Source organism: Schistocerca americana, chromosome X (genome assembly GCF_021461395.2).
Source record: "Schistocerca americana isolate TAMUIC-IGC-003095 chromosome X, iqSchAmer2.1, whole genome shotgun sequence".
Classification (NCBI taxonomy): domain Eukaryota; kingdom Metazoa; phylum Arthropoda; class Insecta; order Orthoptera; family Acrididae; genus Schistocerca; species Schistocerca americana.
In genome coordinates this window covers 277,354,579-277,372,729 of record NC_060130.1, presented here as the reverse complement: position 1 = coordinate 277,372,729, position 18,151 = coordinate 277,354,579, and the positions used below count along the sequence as shown (strand labels likewise).

Genomic DNA, 18,151 nt, shown 5'->3' with positions numbered 1-18,151 from the left:
TGTTCCCAAAGCAGTGGGTGTGTCCAAAAGTGTCATCTTGCGATTAAAAAAGGCTGCTGAAGGTGGAAATGCTATGCGCAAGTATGCCGGTGGTCGTATACGGACCATCACACTGCAAGAGGATTGACATATACCCTAGTGGGGTAAAGAAACACACATTTCACTCCTGGGCAGATCACTGCAGGACTGCAACCAGTACATAAGTGTTTGCCAGAACCATATTGTGGTGATTAAATCAGGCTGGTTGATATGCTCGGAAGCCTGCTAAATGTATCCCATTTCAGCCACGTCATTGTCGAGAAAGAGTTCATTGGCATAGGAAGCATGTTGGTTGGGGTCAGCAGCAATAGTCCAGAGTGATGTTCTCCAGCAAATTCCGTTTCACTGTGGCTAATGACTCTGGCCATCAGTTAATGTGGAGAGAGGTGGGAACACATTACACACCACAGAATGCTCATGAACATCATCGGTATGACCTAGGCTTTATATTGTGGGCACGCATTATGCATAACAGCCGAACATTTCTGCATATCATTGTGCGAGGTACCATTACAGCACAGTGGTATTGCAGGGAGATTATTCTGGATCACGTCCATCTCTTGAGGGTGTGGTAAGTCCCAGCTTTGTTTATGGATGACAATGCCTGCCCACACAGGACCACTGTGGTGTCAAACACATTGGAAAGTGAGGATATTGAATATATGGAATGGCCCCTGTAGAACATGTCTGGGATGTTCTTGGCAGACACATTCCTCAATGGACATCCCCTCCCTGAACTGTGTAAGAACTGAAAACTGCCTTGAGATTGGAGTGGGATAATATCCCCAATGATGTCTCAGCTGTTTGGTAGTCAGTGTGCAAAATGTGCATTAGTGCCAGAGGAGGCCATATTCCTTACTGAGAAATCAATATCAACCTTCATGTTGGGAATCTGACATGTGTCAAAAATGAACATTATTTATGCCTTTTATCCTGCTTTCCCCTGTGGTGAAATAAGTACCCATTTTTTATAGTAAATATACCACTCCAACTCCGTTATCACTGTCATCTGTCATTGCCTGTGATTATTCCTATACAACAATGTCTCTGTTCCTAGCAGTTGTCAAGCATTGTGTACAGCAGTCATCTGCATTTTTTTCCGTTAGCTTGGGTCATTGCAGTAGGCAAGAAATTGGCAATAAATACAAGATAAGTAAGGGGCCATAGCCATAGAGTGCCCTCTGTAAAACCAAATTGGGATTCAGTTTGGACCTAGTGACTTAGTTGTCTTGTAGTTACTTCTCTGCACCAGGAATACCTATTACTGTGTCCTCCATATGGAAGTCTGTGCGATGGTCAAACAATGGTATGTTTGTATTATCTTCTTGTGTGAATGATTTCTTAAATGCAAAATTTAAAACCTTAGCTTACCATTTGCTGTCATCTATTGCGGCACCAGACTGGATAGAAGCCTTCAACCTACTTAGTGATTTTATGTAGAACCAGAATTTGCTTGGGTTCTTGGCAATATTTTTTGCTAAAGATATGATAGTGGATGTTGCTGTATGCTTCACACATTGTTGTTTTACAGATGCACTTAATTTCCATTAAGTTTTGCCTGTTGTCATTAGAGTGTTCTTTCAGAACAAAGTGTGCAATAGTCTGCTGCTGCATCAGCATTTTCTGAATTCTGTTACTAACCCTTCCAGTACCACAGAGGTCAGTGTGATCCCATAAGCACATTCATAATATATGTCTCCCTTGTTTCCAAAACTATTGTTTTCAAAATATGACAGTCTCCCTCCGAGTCAGTTGTATCCAATGATTTTATGTCCAGTTTTATATTTACAACTGATAAAAATGTATTCATTTTTTCTGCTGAATTATGTGACCCCCAATCAAATTTCTTTTTGTTTCTTAAATGTAACGTTTATGAAATCGGAATTATGACTGTTACATAGAAGAGCTGTAATAATGCTTTTATGTTAGTTCATTAAAATACTGCCAATTTCTCCCATGTAAACTGCTTGGAGTCTTTACGACACCAGTGGTACTCTGTGAAACAAAAACCTGGTAATATCAGGATTAAACCACAGTAGGTCGTAGTCATCCTTAATCCACTTGCTCGACACATACTTCTTCAGAATGAAATTTAAAAACAGTTCAAACTTCGCCCATAATTCCTCTACATTCATCGTACTGGAACTAAATGATGTCCACCCATTGTCCTAGTGGTGTGCTGACAACTTCTTTTCTGCTGTTTCTAGGAGAAATACTCGCATAGCCTTCTTGACGGTTTTATTAACTTCAGTAATGATAATAAGATACCATAATCACATGATATTTGTACTAACTGTTGATGAGCTCAGGCCTGTTTGTAGCTACATGGTTTAAAATATTTCCATCGTGTGTGGACTGCCCAACCAGCTACTCAAAACAGTTTTTGGAAAACATCTTCAAAATGACTTTACAAAACTGTTTGTCTCTACCACCTGCAATGAATCCATAGAGGTCCCAGTCTATACGTGGTAGGTTAAAGTTGTCTCCAACAAATATTGCACGCGCTAGGTATTTCTGCACTGCTGAGTGTAGACTTCCTTTGAATGATTCTAAAACTTTAATGGTGGAATTGAGTGGCTAGTAAAAGCATTCAATAATTAACTTAAGTTCATGTAGGCCTGTTGCTTGCATGCAGATAACTGCACAGTTAGACTCAGCTTCGACCTCAATAGACAATGTTTTTTGTCAACTGCAGTGAACACTGCTCTTCCTGTGGTGTCTGTCTGTATGTTATATGTTCAGTGCCTTGCTAAACGTTTTGGAGCTTTTTACTTTGGGTTTCAACCAGCTCTCTGTTCCGAGAATAATTTGAGTGTAACTTCCTGGAGGGCAGTAAATTCAAGAACTGCGTTACGAATACTTAGACAGTGTACTATTAAAATTTTGGCAATCAATGTGTCTTTACTGTGTTGCTATCTGATTTCACTCACTGCGTACTGACTGGCAAGGGTTCATTAGAAGACTTCAAAGTATCACCTAGCTGAAAAAACCCCCATGTGCACTCCACAAGTACTCTGTACCCAAGTAGCTGCTTCCTTTGTGTTGTGTACCCTGACTTATCAATTATCCACCCCATAACACAGGTCCAGAAATCTGCACCTGAGATCATCATAGAATCGACAAAGCCTTTGGTTCGATACTCCACTCTGTTCCAACCCAGAGGACCACAATCAACTCTGGTAATGTTGCTGCAGATTGTGCACTCAGTTTGCACCCTGTGTGTGAGGCTAGCAATCTTCACCACTTTCGTGTCAAGTATCTGAAATATGGTAGCCTCCTGACCATGCAGTGATCACATTTTTGGTGCGTGCACTACATATTCCCCATGTGTGCCAAGGAGTATGTGCCCATTGTGAGTGCAGCATGGAGACTCCTGGCTAAGGCTTACTGGCCAGGTAACTGTTACTGTTGCTGGGTGGTGCCCATGAGGAGAGCTCCCCGTTTGGAGTGGGTGCCACCGTAGCGGATAGTTTGCATGTGAATTGACTGAAACTTTCTCCCACTGGTGGTCACATGGCCCCAGCAGCCTCTTCATATGGAAAGGTCCAATGCGTTCCCTTCCCTGGCCACATTGTGGAAGGAATGTAGGACTAAACACTAAGGAGCAAAATCCTCCCCCAAATACCTGGTCTGTACTGGGACCAACTGGGACATGTTTTTGGGCTAAAGCCTGTATTTTTTGTTTGAACACACTGAGGACAAATATGGGGAAGTTGTAGCTATCTCTAAGATGCAGAGTGGTTCCCTCCTGATAAAAAGTCATCTCCTGACCAGTTACAGACGCTGCTGTCTTGTGAAAACGTGACATTCCTTTGACTGTCACTCCCCACATGAGTCTCAGTATGGTCCAGGATGTTATCTTTCACCATGATCATCTTTCACAATCTAACGATGAGCTGCGGGCCAACTTACGGCAATGGGGTGTGCACTTCATATGTCGTGTCCGTAGGGGACCAAGGGAAAACAGAGTTGCTACTGGGGCCTTCGTGGCTTTCTAGGGTGATACAGTGCCTGATAAGGGCAAGGTGATGGTCTGCCACTGTGACATGAAACCCTATGTTCCTCCTCCTCCTATGAGATGCTTCAGGTATATGTCTTATGTCTTCCTGTTGCACTGCTTCCCCATTTCTGCAGGGATTGTGGATGTCCTCTGCACGTGAACATTCCTTGTGCCCCTCTCCCCACTTGTGTAAACTGTGGCAACTTCCACTCTCCCTGCTCACCAGGTGGCTCCATTTTCAAGTGTGACAAGAAAATCCAGGAGTATAAGACCCTGGACAAGTTCACCTTTCAAGAGGCCAGAAGAAAGTATAAGCTTCATAATCACGTACAAATGACGCAACATTATGCTACAGCCGCAACGTCGTCCCCATCTTTGTTGACATGAGCTCTGAGTCCCCCGCTAACATCAAACCCCCCCCCCCTTCCCCCCTCCCCCGCCTGTTGGCGTTCCTTCTGGTGCTTCACTGCACCTACTTCGGGAGCATTGGCTCCCCATCTGCCGAGTACAGTGGTCTACATCTCCCAGTCGTAGGCGCCTCCTCATCCTCCTCTCTTTTCTAGCTAGGAAGAGGTCCCTCGGGACTCTTCCTTCCTTGGTTCTTGCTGATCCACTGCCAGATGCCAATGAGTGGCTGAAGGAGCCACAGGCTGCTGGCTGTCAGACTTCTCGTTCTTCTTCTTCTCCTGAAACCAATTCAGGGAAACCTTCTCAGTCCTCATATTCTAAGGAGGAGGACAACAAGAAGGATAAAAACAAGTCTTCTAAGATGAAGGAAACTCGAGTGGCCCCCACACCACTGGACTCTACATGTACTCTGCACAAGTTGGAGATCCCGGTGGCCCCTGAGGCACTGGATCTCCTCAGGCAGTTTGTTGCAGAACCTGTGTCGGTGGATCCCCTGATGGCTCAACTGGTGCAGCACATGACCGTGGGTCATAATCTGCCTCCCTGTCCCCCCCCCCTCCCCCCATCTCACCCCCCCCTCCAATCTCACTCCCTATCCTGGTCGCTCCATGCCCCCACTGTATTCAGACAGTGTGATTCTGCAGTGGATTTTTGAACCACCTGGTTGAGCATTGGCAGCTTTTAAGTACTTACCCTGCATTCTGTATTGCCATTGCCACTCAGGAAACATGGTTTCCAGCAACATGGGCCCTTGCTCCTTTGTGGCTACTGAAGTTATTTTAAGAATCGTACTGACAATCAGAAGGTATCAAGTGGAGTTTGAACTTATGTATTGGACTCTGTATACAGTGACCTTGTGCCTCTTGATACACCACTGGAGGCTGTGGCTGTTCAGGTAAGGACGCATCAGGATTTTACCATTTGTAATGTTTATTTCCCTCCCAGTGATGTGTCCAAAGATGTACTGTCTGCATTACTCTCTCAGCTCTTTCCACATTACTTCAACTGCTATAACCCTTTGTGGGGTGGTACAAGGATTGCTGGCCATGGTAAAGACATCGAAACTTTACTGGCACAGCTCGATGTTTGACTATTGAACTCTGGTGCCCTCACACACTTCAGTGTGGCACATAGAACTTATTCGGTCATTGATATCTCCTCCTGCAGCCCTGGTATTCTAATATTTATCCACTGGAGGGTCCCCAATGACCTGTATGGTAGTGACCACATCCCTATCTTCCTGTCACTTCATCTCTACTGTCCTTGGTTCCCAATTGTAAGGCAGTATTGATGTGGCTGTTCAGTGTATGACAACAGCCATTCTTTTGGCTGCCACCCAAGCCATCCCCTCTTTGTTTCCTCAGGATCCCCCGTTCAGAAGACAGCACCTTGGTGTACTCCAGAGATTGCTGCTGCCATTAGAGATCGTAGGCGGGCTCTCCAACACCATAAATGGCACCCTTCGTTGGAGCATCTCATTGCCTTTAAATGGCTCCGTGCCCACATCCGTTGCCTCATAAAACGACAACAGCAAGAATCTTGGTAACAGTACGTTTGTACCGTTGGATCACGTACCTCTCCATCACAACTGTGGCCAAATATCATACACCTTTACAGTTTCCAGTCCCCTGCAGGTGTACAAAGTATTTTCGTAGATGGTACCATTTACTCTGATCCAGACACTGTCGCTGAACATTTTGCTGAGAATTACGCCCACGCATCTGCGTCTGAGAACTGCCACCCAGCCTTCTGGCTCATTAAACAGCAGGTGGAGTGAATGTGCCTATCAATTACTACCAGCCACCTGTAGCCGTATAATGCTCCATTCAGTGAATGGGAACTTCAGTGCCCAAGCCTATTGCCCTGATATGACCTGAGGGCTAGACCGTATCCACAATCAAATACTGAAACATCTCTCGGTGCACTGTCAGCATCACATACTCGCCCTCTTTAATGGGGTCTGGAACGAGGGTGAATTGCCATCTCAGTGATGAGAAAGCATGGTAGTTCCTGTGCTGAAACTGGCCCTGACCCCGTAGAGATGGACATTTATCACCCAGTCAGCCTTAATGACATTCTGTGTAAGTTGCTCGAATGCACGGTGAGCAAGTGGCTGTGTTGGCTGCTTGAGTTTTGGGGCCTATTGGCTGTGTCTCATGGCAGTTTTCGCAAAGACTGCCCCACTGCTGATAATTTGGTTCATCTGTAGTCCATCTTCCGAGTGACCTTTGCATGTCGTCAGCACCTCGTCAATGTCTCTTTCGATCTATGGAAGGCTTAAAACAGAACATGGCATCATCACATCCTTATTATGTTTCATGAGTGGGGTCTCGGGGTCCACTCAGCATTTTTCTCAAGAACTTCCTGTCACACCGTACACTCTGGGTTCAAGTGGTTGCTTCGCTCAGTACTGATATCCAAGAGAACAAGGTCCCACAGGGCTCTGTACTGAGAGTCCCCATCTTCCTGGCTGTCATCAATGATCTTGCAGCGACTGTGGGGTCTTTGGTATCGCCCTCCTTGTATGCCGATGATGTTTGCTTTTATAATTGCTCCTCTAGTATGGGTGTCACTGATCATTGCCTTCAGGGTGCTATACAAGTGGTGCAGTCATGAGCTGTCACCCATGGCTTTCAATTTTCAGCTATCAAGACTCGTGTCATGCACACACCCAGATCTTTACCTAGACAATCAATTACTACTTTTAGTTTATATGCACCACTTTCTGTGACTGGTCTTAGATTCCTGGCTGACGTCGCTTCCCCACCTTTGCCAACATAAGTGAAAGAGCTGGCGACACCTCAATTCCCTTCGCTGTCTCAGTAATACTGGCTGGAGTGCAGATCGCTCTACCCCTTTGTGGCTCTACAAAGCCCTGATTCTGCCCCTATTGACTGTGGGAGTCTTCCATATGATTCAGCATCATCCTTGGCACTGTGGATACTGGACATCATTCGTCATTATGGAGTCCAACTTGTGACAGGAGCCTTGCAAACTAACCCTGTGAACAGCCTACTAATCAAGGCCGGAGTCTCTCCATTACCAGTCAGGTGCCAACAACAGCTGCTGAATTACACTACACATGTTCATAGCTTCCCTGAACGTCCCAATTACTGTTTCCTTTCCCATGGAAGGGAGTTCCACCTCCCAGAACAGCGACCCAGAACTGGGTTTACAATTGCTGTGCACGCCTCCAGTGTCTATGTTTAGAACTGCAACTTCCTCCATTGTTGCCTCTGGTCAGGGAGACATCACATCTACCCCCCTAGTGTGTACTATGACCTCGGATTTGCCTCAAAGTCATCTTTGGTGCTGAAGATTCCGTTGACACCACATTTTTTTGCTGCCTGTTCTTGGCTGTCCTTGGGACACATCTGGTTTCAGAAGAGGTATTCAGCGACAAATAGGCCAGACGTCTGCAGTGTGTTCACTGCTGAATTGATTGTCATTAAATTAGCCCTCAGCCATTTTGTCCTTGCATCGGCAAGAGTATCCCAGTCTGTAGTGACTTCCTCAGTAGCCTTCAGGCTATAGCCCATTGCTACTCTACTCACCTACTGGTTATGGATATCCAGGGTCTTGTTTCTGGCCTGCATCAAGCTGTGGGACCAGTTGTTTTTGTTTGGACCAATGGTCATGTTGGGATTTCGGGGCAAATGAACAAGTTGACTGGTTGGCCAAGCTGGACACCAGGATACTGATTCTGGAAATGGGGGTCGCAGAACCGGACCTTCAGTCATTTATACATCATCAATTGCTGGAAGTCTGGATCTCGGAATGGTCAACTTTGATCTTTCCAAACTGAGGGCAATTACAGAGACCATGACCACATGGCAGTCTTCCCTTTGTGCTTGTTGGATGGAATCCACTGTCCTCAGTTGACTCTGCATTGGCCACACTTAACCGACCCATGGCCACATTCACAGATATGTGGAACCCCCTCCCCCCAATCCCCCAATGCCGATGTGGAGCCCACCTGACCGTGGTCCACTTACTCATCGGCTGCCCTAATTTGGCTGCTTTGAGGCAGCATCTTAATGTTCCTGACACGTTCCCTCTGCTACTAACAGATGACCACCCACTGATCTGGTGGTTTCTGTTCCTCCCTGTAAGGTAGGGCTTTTTGGCCTCATTTACCGCCTGAGGGGTTGGTGGGGCAAACCACATACCCCCCGCTGCCCTCCAGGGTTCCCTTGGCAACCCTCTCTCATTTTTTGCTTTTAATGCCTTGTCTTGACAGATTTTTTAATAACTTGTCTGCACTGTTGTTTCCTGGGCTTTTATCTCTGTTTTTTATTGTGTTAGTTACACTTCGGCATTCCAGAATTTGCTTTACACCTCCTTCCTTCCACAACCACTTCTGATTTGCCGCTTAAAGGGTTAAGGGGCTCATGACCTTGCAGTTCAGTCCCTTGCATTCCAAACCAGCTATCCCACTGCCCCCCCTCCTAATTGAGACATGACCATCACTGGCACTGAGGCAAAACCAGTTTCTTTCAGAAAACACAGCAATCCTCCACCCTGCCATCCAATGAGCTCTTGCTGGTCACCGCTGGAGTTGTCCTTGAAGTAAATGATTTGAAGCAGGTTATCGAGTCTCTGGGGTGCCAACTGTTACTCAAACTGCTGCTGCAGATGCAGTACGATGTGCCAGAGCTATACACAAAACACAATGATCCCTCTTGGTAGTGCCCAGTGGCCTTCTGGAGCCTGGTCTTCTTGCAATCGTACATTCTCAAGACCATCAACTCAGTCATGTACAGTGGCTACATTCTTGCCAAGTCTTCCTACAGTATCGCAGAAGGAACACCCAGCTTGCAGCCGTACTACAGGACCTTGTTCAAACTGAGTGAGGTGTTGCTAGTGGTATCTTTGCCATCTTGAAGGCATTCTTGACTAACATCAACTCTGCACGTCCAATCTTGGCGGTAACTGATGCTCATGACTGTTGCAGTGTGTGGTTAGAGCAAACCTGATTGCAACCTCATAGTGGCACTACTAGCACCACTCTTATGTGATTGGCACAAATTTGAACAGACATCATCTTCCAGATGTAGAAACATGCATACCACGTTTTGTTCATCTCTCTCAACTCCTTTTTGGTTTGTGATTTTTTTAAAGGTGCATATTCTCAGCTAGTTTTCATAATGGACAGCTCCAGTAATGTGAAATATTAATGAAACATTTTTTTCCCCATCAGTGTATTTTGAATTCATCAAAGCTACATGTACTTACAGAATTGATGTTCTTTGCTCTATATTTACTGTAACTTTTTGTGATATAGTTCAATAAAGCAATAATGTTTTAGCAAGTTGTTGATGTTCCTTTTTCAGGTTCAGTTTTTCCTATGTCAGAAGAAGATGAAAGCTCACAAAGGAACTAAGAAGCCACTTGTAATGCATGTTGTGAAAATAGGAATTGATCTATTTTTGCTGTTCATTGTAATGCATTTTTAATCATGTGCCATCTTTTTGTAGTGTTTATGAAATTAGTATTTAATGGTGTACACTAGTTTTAAAATTTTAAACTTGCCTAACAATTGGGTTGTAATAGAAAATGGCATTGAAACTGTTATATGTGGGGTACTCTGCAGCTTGTAATATTTGTTAAAAGGTATCATGCTGTGCACTATGAGCCCCATAAAAAAAAGCCAGACCAGTATTAATGCACCATCACCAGTGGCATCCACCCAAATTCCAGTCTGACAATTAAGTATTTGTAAGTGCAGTTGATGATGCACACCAAAATGTCTTTTAACAGAAACTTAAAGTATATTATAATCGGCAATTATTTTTAAATCAAGTTACACAAGAAATTCTAGAATGACTGATACATGAATTTCAAAGAAAATGTGGTGAATATTGTGAAATGACTATTTCCATTTATTGGAACTGCTATTGTGCATTAAGTTGGAATATCAAGAAGTTCTAGCTATATTTGATATTTGGAACTCAAACAGTGCTTGTTGAATATTGGCACTATTTATATTTGCGGGAATTGTTGTGATAATATAGTTCACAGTTCAGTGTCGGAAGCATTTTACACTTTGGATGCAGTGCCAGTTTATATTTTAAAGTTCTGATTTAGTAAATCATGTAATGAACTTTATAGTACTGAAAATGAATGTGGAGCTATTTTTATATTTTTTTTTTAAATAAAAATGTTTTTCAGCATTGATTTAATGTTAGTGACAGTGTTTATTGTTTTATTACATGTCATTATAGATCTACGTCCAGTAAAGGTGGCATTCAAACAATCCAGGCATCATACCCAGAAGATGTGCATCAATTCAGAGTTACAGCAGGTTTCACTGACTTCACCAGCTTGTTAACTAGAGCCGTTTGACCCCAGTGTGTTCATGACACTACCTCCAACAACACAGTAGTGCTTACTAATGAAATTAGTGTCAGTAGACAGGGAGCATTTGCATATGATAATGAAATGAAAAGAGTTGTCAGCATTTATACTAAACCTTATCATGAAACTACTATGTTAATTTCAAAATGTTTCTGAACATTGTATAGTAACTTATATGTACAGTTAACTCCATAACAGAAAGGGTATTCTAACTTGCCCTGATCTTATGCACCTGAGAATGAATGGACAAATAGCAAGGAAACAGAGGGAAAAAGTGCTATAACTCGGTATGTAATACTTGGATACACACAGCAACATTAGGCCACTGGCACACTACACTTCAAATATTCTGTCAACAGCATCTGTGCATGCTGCCCACCAGAAGCTGTCTGTAGTGAGCCACATGACATGTGCACACAGCATGGCATGGCATCCACCTTGCTGTCTACCAAAGCCCTTCTTTATACAGGGTGTTTCAAAAATGACCGGTATATTTGAAACGGCAATAAAAACTAAACGAGCAGCGATAGAAATACACCGTTTGTTGCAATATGCTTGGGACAACAGTACATTTTCAGGCAGACAAACTTTCGAAATTACAGTAGTTACAATTTTCAACAACAGATGGCGCTGCAAGTGATGTGAAAGATATAGAAGACAACGCAGTTTGTGGGTGCGCCATTCTGTACGTCGTCTTTCTGCTGTAAGCGTGTGCTGTTCACAATGTGCAAGTGTGCTGTAGACAACATGGTTTATTCCTTAGAACAGAGGATTTTTCTGGTGTTGGAATTCCACCGCCTAGAACACAGTGTTGTTGCAACAAGACGAAGTTTTCAACGGAGGTTTAATGTAACCAAAGGACCGAAAAGCGATACAATAAAGGATCTGTTTGAAAAATTTCAATGGACTGGGAACGTGACGGATGAACGTGCTGGAAAGGTAGGGCGACCGCGTACGGCAACCACAGAGGGCAACGCGCAGCTAGTGCAGCAGGTGATCCAACAGCGGCCTCGGGTTTCCGTTCGCCGTGCTGCAGCTGCGGTCCAAATGACGCCAATGTCCACGTATCGTCTCATGCGCCAGAGTTTACACCTCTATCCATACAAAATTCAAACGCGGCAACCCCTCAGTGCCGTTACCATTGCTGCACGAGAGACATTCGCTAACGATATAGTGCACAGGATTGATGACGGCGATATGCATGTGGGCAGCATTTGGTTTACTGACGAAGCTTATTTTTACCTGGACGGCTTCGTCAATAAACAGAACTGGCGCATATGGGGAACCCAAAAGCCCCATGTTGCAGTCCCATCGTCCCTGCATCCTCAAAAAGTACTGGTCTGGGCCGCCATTTCTTCCAAAGGAATCATTGGCCCATTTTTCAGATCCGAAACGATTACTGCATCACGCTATCTGGACATTCTTCGTGAATTTGTGGCGGTACAAACTGCCTTAGACGACACTGCGAACACCTCGTGGTTTATGCAAGATGGTGCCCGGCCACATCGCACGGCCGACGTCTTTAATTTCCTGAATGAATATTTCGATGATCGTGTGATTGCTTTGGGCTATCCGAAACATACAGGAGGCGGCGTGGATTGGCCTCCCTATTCGCCAGACATGAACCCCTGTGACTTCTTTCTGTGGGGACACTTGAAAGACCAGGTGTACCGCCAGAATCCAGAAACAATTGAACAGCTGAAGCAGTACATCTCATCTGCATGTGAAGCCATTCCGCCAGACACGTTGTCAAAGGTTTCGGGTAATTTCATTCAGAGACTACGCCATATTATTGCTACGCATGGTGTATATGTGGAAAATATCGTACTATAGAGTTTCCCAGACCGCAGCGCCATCTGTTGTTGAAAATTGTAACTACTGTAATTTCAAAAGTTTGTCTGCCTGAAAATGTACTGTTGTCCCAAGCATATTGCAACAAACGGTGTATTTCTATTGCTACTCATTTAGTTTTTATTGCCGTTTCAAATATACCGGTCATTTTTGAAACACCCTGTAAGTGCAATGCAGCAGGCACTTGCCTTCATATTGTGTTCATACTTATTGTCAGCAACTGCTAGTGTCGGTACCTGTATTGTTCCTGTGTTGGAGTTTTCAACCTGGTTTGCTTGTACATGTAAAAATAATAAACTTTAGTTCGTGGTGACCGTGCTGGTGTTTGTGTCCTACAGTATGATACAAATGGTGACAAGTGTTGTGTTCACTTCTGTGTACTCAGTCGATTTGGTTGTTCCCTCAGTTCTCTTGTCCATGGGGGCAGTGCTCCAATCTCTCCTCGAGCAGTGCAAGCTCTTACGGTTGTTATCGTAAACTTGTCAGCTGCATTGACTATGCAGGCTTCCATGCCGTTGTCGTACCCACTGCCCTTTCCACCATATGCAATGTGGTTGAAGACTGGGAGGCTTAGGGGAACTGACTTTGGCAACACTTCCTCACTTTTGGTGTCAATGCTGCAATCATGTTTAGGGCTTTGTTCCTTTTTTGAATTTCTCCTCAGATCTACTAGTTGTTGTGCCAGTTAGCCCCACTCCAGGAACCTGCGTTGCTTTTGTTCAGCAAAATGTGTAAGTTTTTGTCCAGTTATCACAGTAAATGCATGCATGTCACTGCAATGCGTGTAGAGCGCTATCATTGTAATTAACAGCCCCACCAGTGCTACCAGGCTTGAGAAGCTGAACTTCACGAACTCGGTCATCATGGTGTCTGTGCTAAATCTATGGTCTGTGATACCATAATTTGGTTGGCTCCTGACTAGGTACATCAATGTGCACTACAGTGTGAGAATCCCTCTTTGTCTGGAGTATTAAATATTGTTCAATCTTTCGATGTATCTCATGCTATTAGTGATCAGATTTAGGCTTAGTGTGACATCGTTGCATTGTGTCCTGTTCCTGGTGGTCGGGTGTTAGTCAGTTTTGGGGAGTCGGCGATGTGGCAGTCATAAATGCAGCCTCCCCACAGCTATGTGTCAAACCACCACCACCACCACCACCACAGCAACAGCAGCGCTCCATGCTTCCAACTTTTCCGTTTCGTGCAACTTGACAGGACTGTGTGCCATAAATGCTGGGCGACTAGCAACAACTGTAGGAAAAATAACATATGACATCTGTGTCTCTTCCCAGTCACCTCTTGCAGATGTGGACATGGATGTCAATTTTTTGTCTCCAGTGCTTACGAATCATAACAAACTGTTTATCAAAATGTGAATGATGGACAAAGTGATCGTATTACAAATGGTTGTGGGTGCAGCTGCAACTTCACTGAACTCACAAACTTATGGGGATTTGGGATATCAGGTGTTGTCTCCAGGTGGTGAGGTACAACAAGAACATAGTCCAATTGTGGGGAAAATGTTGGCTCCCAATATGTATAAATGTGTGGTTCGTACCTTGGCTTTTTTGGTCATGGATGATGCTGGTACCGCGAATTTGTTCGGTCGTGATGCATTCAGTGCTTTTGGTTTTTCCGTTTCGGATACTGTGCCCCTCATTTCTGACCAGGCCACTTACTAGCAGTTAGATTCTGTGTGTTCTGAGTTCTCGTCTCTCTTCTTGGATGACTACATGCATGCACAAGCGCAATACCCTCCACCTCCTGGCCCATGTATCTTTGGGTGCAGACAATGCTACTCTTCTGCAACTTCACCGCACTCTGGTCTTGTCCAGACTAGATTATGTTAGTTTAGGTTTATGGCTCAGCAGCTCCTTCCACTCTGAAAATACTGACCCTGTTCACCATTGTGGAGTGTGTATGGCTGTTAGTGCCTTTCGCACTAGTCCCGTTGACAGTCTCCTCGCAGAAGTGGGGATTACCTTTCTACAAATACCACGGAGCCAACTCCTAGTTTCTTAGGCAATATCACCATTCGCTGATTCCCTGACCATCCTGTGTACCCTGTCCTCTTTGCAAACAAGGGATGTCTCCCTCCTGATAACCACCCACAAGTAGGATTGGCAACTGGAATGTGTCTTACTTCCCCCTTTCAGGATTTCCAACTCCACTCACTGGAATGTGTCCTTTGTATTTCCTCCCACATTTCCCCCCCCCCCCTCTTGGATGGTGCCTAGACCACAGGTTAGGGTGGATCTATTCCAGGGGCCTAAGGTCTCTGTAACCCTTATGGTCTTCGGGCATCTTGTATGTGGGTTCAGGGTGCCACCATTTTCTACACTGATGGTTCTAAGACGATAGATAAGACGGGATATGCTTTCATGTCTCCTACTGGTTTAGAATACCATTTATTGCCAGGATCATGTAGTGTATTCACAGCAGAGCTGCTAGCCATTCACAGGAGCCTCCTTTTTGCTACTAAGGGCGATCCATAGTGATTTAATATCTACTGACTCAGTGAGCAGCATGCAAGCTATCAACCAATGCTACTCTTGCCACCCTTTGGTCTCTACTACCATGACCACCTCTCTGCCCATGGTCATGCCACCTGCTCAGTTGTTTTTCTCTGGGTCCCACATCATGTGGGTGTCCCAGTGAATGAATTGGCTGACCGTTTAGCTAGAGAAGCAGATACTTACCCCATTGCCTTTCTTGATTCCAGCTGTGGATATGCGGATCTACATCAAATCTCTCTCTTCGCCCAAAAGTGGAATGACATCAGGTGCGCTACTGCCCTCAGTAATAAACAATGAACAATCAAGGAGCCTACTGTGGTTTGGCACTCTTCCTTCCTCTCCTCTCGGAAGGAGTCCTCTGTCTTATGCCATCTACATATTGGCCATACCAGGTTCACACATTGTTTCCTCTTGCCTAACAAACCACTCCCACAATGTGGTTGTGGAGCCAGACTGATGGTATCTCCTATATTGGCCCTTTGTACGTAGTATAGTCTTCCAGGTTCCCTAATTTTAATGTTAGCAGACAATTCATGGATGGGTGAAGTGGTCCTCAGTTTCCTCCATGAAAGTGGTTTTTTGTTTACAGATATAAGGTTTTGCCTTACTCCTGGAGCAGGGGCAGGGTGGTTGTGGTTGGGGCCTCCCTTTGTGTTTCCTTGTTCTGGGACCCATGACCACTTCCCCTTGCAAAGACTGCTCTTTTATCCCACTGTTTTCTCAGTTTTAAATGTGGGCTATCCCTTTTATATCTTCTACTGTGTGTGGTTTAACTTCCTCTTTTTATAGTTTGACTATTCTAACTGCACCCATCCACTTTTAGTAGACCCTCTCTCTTCTGCATGTAACTTTGGAATCAAGGGACTGATGACCTTGCTGTTTAGTCACATAATCCCCATCAATCAATCAATCGGTCACTTCTTGGATGATTTAGTTTGTGCCATTAATTTTACGGCCCACATTACCCTGAAACCTACAGTGTGGCCATGCTTTTTCCGTGTGCGCCCTGTTGCAGTCGCTTTGCATGATCAAGTGAAATCAAAATTGGACAGGTTGATGTCGTTGGGGGTCATACAGCCTACTAAATCGAGCAAGTGGTGTACCCATCTCTTGATTAATAAAAACGACTGGTCAGTTTTGCATCTGTGGAGACTTTAAAGTTTCAGTTAATGCTCAGTCAATCATTAACACCAACCCTTCATCCCGTGTGGACAAGTTATTGGCTAAACTCATTGGGGGCAAGTTTTTCTCCAGAACTCATTTATTTGAAGCCTGATTACAGGTTCTGTTCAATGAGGATTCTAAATGGCCCTTATGATTAACATGCTCTTTGGGTTGTACCTATATCAGTGCCTCCTGTTCGGTGTGGCAAGTGCTCTGGCAATTTCTCAGCATTTTTTGGAACAATTAAAAATGTCCATTCCAGGGTACATCAACTATGTCAATGACCTTGTCTTTACGGGTGCATCCACGGAAGAGCGTTTACGTAACTTAAGCCCCTTGTTCATGCTCTTATATACCGCAGGGTTGAAATGCAGCTCGGTCAACTCTCACTTTTTTCAGCCATCCATTGTGTGTTTGGAGTTACGGGTTTCTTGGGATGGTGTTAAGTTTTTATGTCGTCATGTCACTGCTGTAACAACTATGCCTCACCTTACAAAAGTCAAAGAACTCAACGCATTTTTAGGTAAAATTGCTTACTATCACAGATTTATTCCGCGTGTGGCCATGTTGGCCCATCCCCTCCATGAGTTACACTACATGAAGGTTCCTTTTCAGTGGACTTGGTCCTGAAAGTGCACATTCATGCTTTTGAAATCTAAATTACATTCTGCTTCTTGTTTGGCTACTTTCGTTCCTAGCCACTGCCTAGTTTTAGGCTATGGACTCATCTCAGTATGGACTTGGAGCTGTTCCCACACATGGATATGAGGATGGTTCTGAACTAACCTAACCTAACGATAGTTTATGCAACTCTGCTCAGTAGCACTACTCCCAAGTTGAAAAGGAAGTGCTTGCTACGTTTATGCCCTCAAAACGTTTGGTGTTTTCTGGTATCTCTCTTATGTTCCACCACATTATTTACCAAAAGCACTTGATTTTGTTGTTTAATTCTTCTGCTTTGTTGCTCAATAAGGCACCACATCCACTCAAATGTTGGCCATTGTTTCTGTCTCACTAAAACTGTGAAATACATTTTCAGCTTCCCACGCAATGTGCCAATGCCGATGCGTTGTCCTGGCTTCTAATGGGGACAGATCCTACTTTTAATCAGAATGAAGTCCTTTGTTTTCACTTGAGCTGCAATATACAGTGGAAGCATTTCCTATTACAGGATTCTGGATCACAGCTGCTGTCGCTGCCGATCCAGTTTTGTGTCAAGCTGTTCACCTCATTCTGCATGGTTGATCAGGCAGGCCTCCGAGCAGGGCTTCTGACCTTTGCGTAACCATTTTTCACTCTGTCACCGCCTTTCTATGTCTGGTGGTGGTCTCTTAGCTATGGATGAGCTGTCGCCTAAGGTTGTGATCCCAACTGCCGTACAATGGGGCATTCCTTAGCTCCTACATCAGGAATATTAGGGGTCTCACATACCAAATTACTGGCCTGTCAGCATGTGTTCTGGCCCGGCACTGATGGTGACATTGTACATCTTGTCACAGCCTGCTCTGTCTGCTACCAAACAAGTGATGTGGGCGAAGCCCTTTCCGTGGTCTGCACCACAGGGTCTTTCAGAAAGCATCCATGTTGATTTAATGGGACCTTTCTGGTATTATTCTTGGTTGTAGGTTGTAGATGTTCTCTCTAAATTACCATAAGATATCTGCTGTCCTCCATTTTCAATTGTGGTTATGAGTCAGACCCTCTCCAAAATATTTCTGTTGGATTACCTAATGAGCTTGTGATAGCTAACAGTCCACACTTTGTGTCTCAGGTTTTCCACTGTTTTTGTGTGCTTGTAAAGGCATTCGCCATTTGA

The 18,151-nt window shown here is 44.5% G+C and overlaps 1 protein-coding gene across 3 annotated transcripts in view; it reads left to right on the top strand.

The window, feature by feature from the left end:
- LOC124555377 overlaps positions 1 to 10,624 on the top strand; it is a 145,973-nt gene extending 135,349 nt beyond the window's left edge. For all 3 annotated transcript variants that reach the window (XM_047129268.1, XM_047129269.1, XM_047129267.1), the window contains one exon: positions 9,781 to 10,624. In XM_047129268.1, coding sequence (XP_046985224.1) covers positions 9,781 to 9,830 — 50 coding nt within the window. In that variant the 3' untranslated portion in view covers positions 9,831 to 10,624. The remainder of the gene's footprint in view (positions 1 to 9,780) is intronic.
- The last annotated feature ends 7,527 nt before the right edge of the window (positions 10,625 to 18,151 follow it).